The sequence below is a fragment of the Anguilla anguilla genome, chromosome 11 (assembly GCF_013347855.1).
Source record: "Anguilla anguilla isolate fAngAng1 chromosome 11, fAngAng1.pri, whole genome shotgun sequence".
Lineage (NCBI taxonomy): Eukaryota > Metazoa > Chordata > Actinopteri > Anguilliformes > Anguillidae > Anguilla > Anguilla anguilla.
Window position 1 is genome coordinate 39136069 of NC_049211.1, and position 9737 is coordinate 39145805.

Genomic DNA, 9737 nt, shown 5'->3' on the forward strand with positions numbered 1-9737 from the left:
TTCTAACCAAACTACTGCCTAACACTTCCAACTGCACTAATCCAACTGACACTCCTACCACTATCAGCTCTATTCTGGTCACTCCTGATGTCACCACTAACATCTCTGTCCCAGCACTTGATAGCTGGGTGTAGAACCCTAACACCACAATGCAGATAAAAGGTAACAACTGTGACCCAATGGCTTAAAAATAGTAATTACTGTCCCTTGGGGTGGGGTTGTTTGTATGTATTGTATGGGTCATTTTTTCCAATGTGTGTGGGTATTCAACATTTTTACCCTTTTCCTGGTAATTGCCATGTATCGTAAATTAAAGACAGTTCTACAGAATGTATGGCATGCAGACATGTTAGAGAACATGAATTATTCTGTAATTGTGAGAAATTGATTTTCTCACCAGAACTGTACACAGGCCAACCCGAGGAGGATGGGTCCCCCCTGCTGAGCCTTGGTTCCTCCCAAGGTTTCTCCCCTTTACTCTAGGGGAGTTTTTCCTTGCCACTGTTGCCATGTGCTTGCTCACTGGGGGTAAAGGCCTGAATAGGTTATGGGGAATATGGCATTTAGCACCATATTCCCAAATACAAAATGGGGGACTGATAGGTTCCCTGTTTTAGGTACATGTATTACTATATATATATTAGACTGTATGTAGTGTATTGTGTTTCCCTCTCCTACCATGCTGTGACTGTAGTTTGCATGCCTGTATGTCTAGCACCTCTGTAGTGTGTCTCTGTATAACACCTCTAGTGTCTGCGGCAAGGAGGTCACATTCCTATGCTAAATGGATGCGAGGGTCCCCAGGAAGGGACAAGACCATTTGTCTCCGGTCCGCCACTTAACTCAACCTTTTGATGTGTATGACTGAAAACTGTATATCTAGACACCACACAGTGTGATGGGCAGAGATTCTCTCAGCGCAGCGCCCGAGTGTGCTGGGTCTGTCTCTCCCTTGCGCATTGAATTAAACCACAAATCCTCTGAGGAAACTTTGTCAGCGTGTTCTTCATCGTCCTGCATTTGACTCCACGAATAAGGGCAAAATATCCTAACAATATATATATATATATATAATTATAATGTTGGACAAGCAAGGATTAATTAAGAATGTTTTTTTTATGAATCCAGCGGTTCCAACAGTCAATGCCCTTGTTAAACTGTTCAGCACTCTGAATACTGAACCAAGTGATATTGCGTGCTAGAACCCCTCACTTAACCTGCATGTAAAATATATTTTATTAGATTTAATTTAATAATTATGTTTAAAATTAGAATTATCAATTAAATCAGCGAATTCTTTGATAGGTCAGTCTACAGAAAACTGGTGGAATCAACCAACAAGTCAAAATAAGCTGTATATCAGGTTTTCAGATTAAATAATTGAATTCAATAAGAAGCAGTAAATTATATTAATTAATTGAAAACATACATTATTTATTGAATGCAGGCACACTACTTCTAAATTACACAACAGAAGACATACAGCAAAACATTAAACAACTAATCTAGAAATACCAGAAAATAGAGAGAGAGAAACGGATTGGCCAGACCTTGCCCAAAGTATCACCCACTTCCAGTATAAGCGCCACAAGGAAACTTGCTAAAAACACACAACCTAGGAACCACCACCAAAATAAAAAGAGGAAAACTCTTCTTCTTCCAGGCTCTAAAACCAAACGCAACACAACACTTTTTCCTGTGGCAATCTTTATCTTACCCAGCATGGTTTGAGGATGTTTTGCCCTGATTGGGTAATGCTGAGTTAAGGTGTAGGATAGAAGGGAAGGGGGGTAAGACTAATTTATAACAAGGACTGGCCTACCTAAAGATTGCATTCAAACTTAAAGAGGACATGATTAGTTTAATAGTTAAATCAGGTGTCCCACACTGACCCTTTTTGAATAAGACTGGACACCCCAAACAACTCAGTAGTCTGTAAGCTAACCTTAACTAACTGTCTAAGCTGCTAGCAACCTAAGCTATCCTAGTGTTTAAACTTAGGCTACTATCCTTCCACTAGCTACTTGGCATGTTTATAGATTTCCCTGTGGTCTATAGGTTAACTTCTCCAAAAGTTAAGTATTTCTGTCTTTGGTCTTTCACCGTACTTAGCTGTATAACTTAGTTGCAGCATCTGTGAACTCGTGACTGGACTGTCTGTGACCCCCCAATACACCTGCAACCTGTCCGTCAACATTACAATACTCAAGCTATATCTATTATGTTGTGAAAACTGGGTTCAATCTCACTTTTCCATAATAGGAATTCGTAATTTTTGTACACAATGATGGGTCGTACTTTATTGCTATGAATAAATGAATTAAACGTAAGTCGCTTGAATGTCCTGTACGAGAAATGTTTGGATTGTTGTGCCCCCAGTGGTCGCCGGAAGTAGTCTTATTTGTCTAGCGAATTTTTCACTCTTCTCGTTACGCTGGCCATTCTTCGGATGCTAAACGTAAATTCTAACTTTTATTCTGAAATTTCCCCCTGTGGTGGTTGTCGGAAATACTTTGCTTGTAGCAGCTATCTTCACACTACTGTTCAAAGCTTGAAAGGAGTTGTGAAGCCAACTTAGAGATCTAAAAAGGTATGGTTTATTTCTTACGTTGCAAAAAGAATGGATATATAATAATAATTTTTAAAATAGCTAGCCAGGCAATATGGTATCCTCTCAAAGCCCTGACTGTAGCCATATCGGCGCCGGTGGCTGTTTGCTAAACTCCAGGGAATCTGGCGATTGAATAATACCTCTCTTGCTTATGCTCAGACGTGATTGGCAGCTTGTTCCAGCGTAACTAATGTTAACTCGGTTAACTGCTTTTAGTAGACACAGTAGCTTCTGTAAGTGGCTAACCTGGAAGCTAATAAACATTTCTGTTACGCAAAACAATGTATGGGTTTTAAAATTTTTACGGTCTATGGTTTACAATCATAGGCTAGTTAGATAGCCAGCTAGCTAAAACTGGCAATGTTGGTGTAACATAAAGCGTGAGTCAGTCCTACCACTAGGGGTAGCTAACTACTTACTATGCCGTCAGCATGTAGTTTCTACTGCAATATCCTCTATATTTTACATACCAAGTCAATAATAATTTGACCTAGCCTAGCAAACCATTTGTGTACACTGATGTTAACGATTTATTCTTGTGAAAGAATGTAACTCCTCTGTGTATTTCTGGTAAATTTGAGGTAGCTAACTTTGTCAGTTACATTACGGCACATTACTGGCATTTAGAAGACGTCCATGTCCAGAGTGACTTACCTACAACTCGAACACAAGTGCAAAGAGATGCGCGACCCGAAGTGCTGTAATTCCTTGAAGGAGAAACGTATAGAAAATAAAGTAGGTAACTGGGGAGACTCAGTGGACAACTTCAGATATATTTTTTTAATAATTCCGCCAAAATTCCCAAATCGGGGTTAATTTCAGTGCGCGCAATGTGGCTTGTCCTACTACCGTATGACCATATAAGGATTTCCTCATGCTCGCGGCCACGCTGAGTGCTTCAGCGGCTGGTGATGCTGTGTCGTTTTATTCCGATTAGCTAGCTACATAGGATCTCACCATTTTAAATTCAAGGTACAAAAATGTTGTGTGCTGCGTTCAACTGTACTAAGGATTCTTCTCTCCAGTTCTTTCGGTTAATACATTTGAGACATTTTCAGATAAACAAGGTTCTATGTCAAAATGCGATTTCTGACCATTTCGGGGTTTCAGTTGATTCTTATAACGTCTCGTCGTTTATAATTTGTATATGTTGTTGGTGAAATCAGATTTGTAAGCAGTTTTGAAGCTTCTTTTAGGAAGACAAGCTAGAGGGATTTTTCTAGGGGGAGCAAGCTTACTGTCTTGCTATCGATCTATCTGTCTATCTAGCTAACTTGTTAGATAGTTATCTCGTGATATATCTGTCTACCTATCTAGAGTTCTGTTATCTACCTGTCCTACTAGCTAGCTAGTGATCTATTTTTCCATGTAAATACCTTAAAGTTATAATCTCGAAGATTTCAATTTCGTTCTCTTTGGCGGTACCAATGGCGAGAAGCGGTAATTGCAGGTGTGTTTTTGGACCTCACTTCCCATAGATCCAACCGGATCCAACCAGTGTCGCCTGTGTGACGTCAGTCAGTTGGCACCTGGGCCACGCCAACTATTACACTTATTATTTAGGCTACTGAATAAAAATGGTTGTTATACAAGTAACGTTATGTACATACTCATTCATTGTCTAACATTAGGCTAACTTAAGCTGTCTTTACACTGCCGAGCCGGGTTAAAATGCTGTAGCAGACCTGGGGTAGAATTAGCGATGATCAATTTCCACAAACGTTCTTTATCCACCTTTTGCTCGGTATGAACATCTTTACACTGCAGAGAAGAATTTGCGGGATTCGCTGTGGCTCGTGCAATTAGTTATCTTGTGCATCATCATCGTGAATGATTGTGTGATATTTTTGAAACAACTGCCTTGTTTCTGGTTTTGCTAGCTAAACTGTTCGAGAATAAAGTTGAGCTGGGTGTTAAAATTAACAAATTAGCACTCTTGTTGTCCAGACGCGGGCTTGTCTTATTACCATGTAAGGTAGTCGGGGACTCCACTCTTTCGCTCCACTGCACTTGCGTTGGTTGCAACGGGCAATGGCTGCGCCCTAGTTTGGGCTTCATGCGCCAGTGAGCACTAACCATAGCAAATCACTGGGTGACGTCATGAAGCACTTCGTCTATATTTTTATACGGTCTATAATTCTAACCCAGTTAAAACAGCAACATTATTCTTTCGATTTTGAGTTGTTGTTACGTCCCCTCACTTTCATTTTGTTTGATATTTTTGCTGTTTTTTGAGAAAACTTTCAGATATATAAACATTGAATAAAAGAAATGTTTTTTTCCCCCCCCAGATCAAGAAATACAGAATATTTGGGAAGAGCAGAACTTGCACTCACTGTCTCCATCTTGGGCTTTTCGGGGCAGGACTACACTGAACTGGCAAAATGGGTTCGGAGTCACCCAGCGCTGTTCAGTCTCCCCCACCCACAGAGGCGGTGGAGCTGAGTGACAGGCAGCACCCATCCATTGACAGGTTCGAGATCTACGTCCCCAAAGCAGCTGAAGTGCACATTGTCGCTGCTCAGACCCTCCCGCCTGGCATCTGGAAGAAGATTGGCCTGCTCTCTACCCATGGAGCTTCATGCGTGGACTCTGTGACGGTAACCTGGATCTCTCCTGTGGTGGTGCGAGAGAAAGGCCCCGGGCCGGCTCCGCCCCTTGGCTCCCACGGAGCTCCGCCCCCCAGCCGCTGTGGCGCCACAGCCCAGACGTTTCTCAGTGTGGCTGTGGATACTTGTAGCTCCGCCCCCGGGGGGCGGGGCCAGTGCTGGCTGCCTGTCGCCTGCTCGAACCTAACTGCGTTCAAGGTGCTGAGGAAGTTCATGCCCCACGGACACTGCCCATCCCCGGACGCCAAGTGGGAGACCCGCCAGCCTGCCTGTCGGCCGCCACTGGGCGGCAACATCTGCTTTAGCCAAGATGCCATCATAATCCACAGAGAACACATCTTCCTCTCCATCAACAAGGCGAGGCAGGGCAAAAAGAGGGTGGGTCATAGACAGAGCTTGACGCCAGAGGCCCCTCCCACCCTTACCCAACAGACTGCCCCTGGCATGCCAGGGGGGCCTCAAAGTGCCCAGCACAGCTGTGGCCGTTCTGCCACACCGCACAAAAAGGTAAATGTGCTAAATGTCTAAATGTCGCCTGTATCGCTGCATTCACGCCGTATGGGAGAAGGCGAAACGATCAGACGTCTTTCCCATTGCTCCGACCTGGAAATGTTCACACATTGTGCTCTCGTTGGGAAACTCAAGATGGCGGTTGTTCGTAAAATAAATATAAAAACATAAATAAAAATAAAATATAACCATACAATGTGAAATTATGATTTTGTTAACTCGATTGTTGGAAAGTTTGTAGTAGTGGAAGCCTTTTTTTTTCTGCATTCACACACCTCTGTTATTTTTGTGCCAGGTCGAAGATATCGGCGCCGTCAGAAAGTTCCCGTATTTCCTACTCGGAATTGACTTGAACGGTTTTTTCCCAGTCGGAAAAACGCTAATTTCAGTAACTCCCATATGAGGTGAATATCTACTGTCTCAGCAGTCACCAGCCATGCAGCTCAAAGATGAGGAGGTTATGTCAGCAGAGATGCAAACGTGCTGGCTGGATTTAATGTGTTTAATGTGTAGCTGCCCAAAAGCCTATCAGCCTGTACATATATATATATATATATTTTCCATTTATTTATATATATATATATATAATATATATATATGGGGTTGATAATATGGTCAGTGCAGGGCCTTCAGCTTCTGTGTAATTGGGAAATAAAATCACTTGATAAAATGTAAGTTGTAGAAGCATAATTTTTAATATGGTAAAATTTGAGTATAACAAGGGAAATCATTTCTCTCTGGTCAATGTATCTTTAATGTGTGTAGTCTATATTAAACTACTTGCGGTATGTTGTTGTTTTTTCAGTTTCTGTTTAATTTCCATTCGTTTGTGAGTTTTTTGAGTTCTTGGCAGTGCTGTGGAGATTGTAAAGAATTGAGGCTATACTTTCAAAGTTTCCTAGAAAATGAATTTCTAAGGCGCACCATCCCAAATCCGTCCTATTGTGACTGAACATGGTGATTTGGTCAGGAAGTTTGCAGTTGAGCCAGAGATTTTAAGGGGTAAGGCACGCAAAACCTGGCTTCTGTTTTGGCTGTGGTGTTTTGGGAGAGGGCAGCTGATGTCCGTGGTTTCAGCAGTCCATAAACTTTGAAATTATTTTTCAAATAAAATAAACGCTCAAGGTCTCACTCAGTACCACTGGGAACAACTAAATGGTCTTTCCAATTTTATTCAAATATTTCTACTTCACCTGTATATGTTTGTGGGTTCTGTGAACGGACAGTATTCAGAAGCATAATTTCTGGAGAATTTCAGAATGGTAGGTGGTTAGGTTTAATTTAAATCTGTGGTTAAATGGGGTACTGTGTGGTTAAATGGGTGGGTTATTTGTGGGTAAAATGGTGGGAGGGTTTCCTCTGTGGGTTAAATGGGTGGTTTCTCTAGATTAAATGTGTGGTTTATCTGTGGGTTAAATGTGTGGTTTCTCTGTGGGTTACGTGTGTGGTTTCTCTGTGGGTTAAATGGGTGGTTTCTCTGGGTGTTAGATGGTTGGTTTCTCTGTGTGTTAGATGGGTCATTTCTCTGTGGGTTAAATGTGTGGTTTCTCTCTGGGTTTAAATGGGCGGTTTCCCTGTAGGTTAAATGTGTGGTTTCTCTGTGGGGTAAACGTGTGGTTTCTCTCTGGGTTAAGTGTGCGGTCTTGCGTTCTGTGACAGGTGTCTCCATGTCAGTTTCAGGCTGCCCGTAGAGCCGCTGGCCCGGGGGCTTTGCGCGTGCGGTTTAGTGTGGAGCGCAGAGCACGCGTCGCTGTGGCCCGCCTCCCAGACGCCACGATGAAGACGCTGTCGGCGTTCGGGCTCGTCGACCTGGAGAAGCATCCAGCCGCTGCACAGCTGTACCGTGAAGCTGTAAGTAGCCACCGTTTCCCCCCCCCCCATGTGCCCTGCGACAGTTTAGAGCAGCAGTTTTAGGGAGTCCATGTACAATAGTCTTTCCCCGTCACCTCCGACGGATGGAGCACTCGAGCGATAACAGATTGGCTTTGTTACTGACCAGGGAGAGAAGGTTTGAGCTATCGGTGGTCCCGTTAGACTGGCAGTGCTGTAACTGCTCAGTGCTTTATATATATATTTCTAGAGCTCCTTTAAGTCCTGCTCTCCTCTTGCTCACATGCTGGGTAATATTGTTGGTGTCGCAGCTGCAGTAGGAGGGGCAGGAATGTAATTTTGTTGTGGGACTGCAGCCCAGTGTTTTCAGGAAGGCAGTCCTGGCCCCCAGCCCTACTGGAGCGGTAGGAGCATTTTGAGCCTCCTAGATAATACGAAACAAAGACAACGTGGAGATGGAAATGCAGAATCACCTGATTTCCCAGAACCCATGTAGGCCCCTTTGTTGTTGGATTGCTGTTTTTGTTAGAGTTCTGAATTTGCGATGTTTTTTAAAAAAAGAATCCTCGTTGATGTGTGTCTGTAGGTGGAGAAGAAGCTGGACTCATCTAGCAGAAGCTCCTCGGCAGAGATGTCCAGAGACCGCTGTACTGAAGATCTCGCTGGGACCAGATGTTCAGGAGACAGGGAGAAGGGCGTGGTCCATTATAGGGGCCATATAATGGAAGAGGAGTGGTCTAAACAACCAGTGTTAAAGAAGGCCAGGCGGGCTTCAGGTGGTGATGGTAGCACAAGTAGGATTGAGAGTGTAGACCTTAGTACAGATGAGGACGAAGGTAGAGATCTTAATACAGGAGTGGCCATGGGTGGAGATCTTAGTACAGATGAGGGCGAAGGTGGAGATCTTAGTACAAATGAGGTCAAAGGTGGAGATCTTAGTACAGGAGTGGCCATGGGTGGAGATCTTAGTACAGATGAGGGCGAAGGTGGAGATCTTAGTACAAATGAGGTCAAAGGTGGAGATCTTAGTGCAGGAGTGGCCATGGGTGGAGATCTTAGTACAGATGAGGTCAAAGGTGGAGATCTTAGTACAGGAGTGGCCATGGGTGGAGATCTTAGTACAGATGAGGGCGAAGGTGGAGATCTTAGTACAAATGAGGTCAAAGGTGGAGATCTTAGTGCAGGAGTGGCCATGGGTGGAGATCTTAGTACAGATGAGGTCAAAGGTGGAGATCTTAGTACAGGAGTGGCCATGGGTGGAGATCTTTGTATAGATGAGGGCGAAGGTGGAGATCTTGGTACAGATAAGGGCGAAGGTGGAGGTGATGATCTTCATGCAGGTACAGGGAAGGGTGATGATCCTCATGCAGGTACAGGTGAGGGTGATTATCTCCATGCAGGTACAGGGGAGGGTGGTGATCCAGGGGGGTTTTGTAGTAGTGAAGGGATGGAGCGAAACGGAGGGGAGGGAGCTGAGCGCGCAGGTGAGGGTCGTTCTGGGGCGGACTCCCAGGGGCTGGACCAGCCGTACCAGCCCGCGGCCGGCCCAGGTTACACTGCAGGGTTCGACTTCGACCAGCTGGCCCGGGACGAAAAAATCAGCCGCATCCGCGCGCAGCTGAGCGAGAAGGAGGCGGCCCTACAGCAGCTGGCCCGCCTCCCCCTTTGAGCGAAACCCCACCCCCTCCACGCCCCTGGAGGCTCTACCTGCGTTAAGTTCGGATTTCATCATTTTTTCCTGGTGAGCCACGGGAAGAAGATTTCTGTCTTCGTTTTCTTCGTTGACTCTCTGTTTCTGGAAGTTTCTGGAATATTTTATTGTTATTGTTTAGTGGACTCAAATTATGACACGTTTTGGAAAAATAAAAAGAGAGCTGGGTTTTCAAAATATGGAAGTGTTGTTTTGAGTTTGTCAGTGGTGAAAGATCCTGCCTTGACCTTTTAATTTATTTTATTTTATTTTTAACTGTGATTTTTTTTTGTAGATGAGCCCCAGATGGAGGTGCAGTTCTAAAGGGGCATGTGTAAAGCAGGAATACTCAGATCTGGCCCCCAGGGCCAGTAGTACTGCAGGTTCTCATTCTTTCCCTTTAATTAGGACTGAGTTAAACCTGTGACTCCAGGTCAGTTAAATTTCTGTCCAATCAGTGCTATTATAGCATTGATGACTTGGCTAT

General features: G+C 44.0%; 1 protein-coding gene across 7 annotated transcripts; it reads left to right on the plus strand.

Moving 5' to 3' along the window:
• Positions 1–2449: 2449 nt before the first annotated feature.
• On the plus strand, positions 2450–9450 carry LOC118208128. Of its 7 annotated transcripts, XM_035382490.1 has the most exons (6): positions 2450–2590; positions 4903–5727; positions 7390–7581; positions 8147–8479; positions 8630–8666; positions 8697–9450. In XM_035382490.1, the coding sequence occupies exons 2-6, from the start codon at positions 4996–4998 to the stop codon at positions 9227–9229; spliced, it is 1827 nt and encodes a 608-aa protein (XP_035238381.1). In that variant the 5' UTR covers positions 2450–2590; positions 4903–4995; the 3' UTR covers positions 9230–9450. The 7 variants fall into 7 exon arrangements, with proteins under 7 accessions (XP_035238381.1, XP_035238379.1, XP_035238380.1 ...); XM_035382488.1 differs by having other exon boundaries at positions 8147–8666; XM_035382489.1 differs by having other exon boundaries at positions 8630–9450.
• Positions 9451–9737: the final 287 nt, after the last annotated feature.

Excerpts from the sequence above, each read along its gene's own strand:
- LOC118208128 (XM_035382484.1), top strand. The coding sequence starts at position 4,996 with ATGGGTTCGGAGTCACCCAGCGCTGTTCAGTCTCCCCCACCCACAGAG. Across the intron at positions 5,728-7,389 it reads CTGCCACACCGCACAAAAAG|GTGTCTCCATGTCAGTTTCA; the intron begins GTAAATGTGCTA and ends GTTCTGTGACAG. Across the intron at positions 7,582-8,146 it reads CACAGCTGTACCGTGAAGCT|GTGGAGAAGAAGCTGGACTC; the intron begins GTAAGTAGCCAC and ends GTGTGTCTGTAG.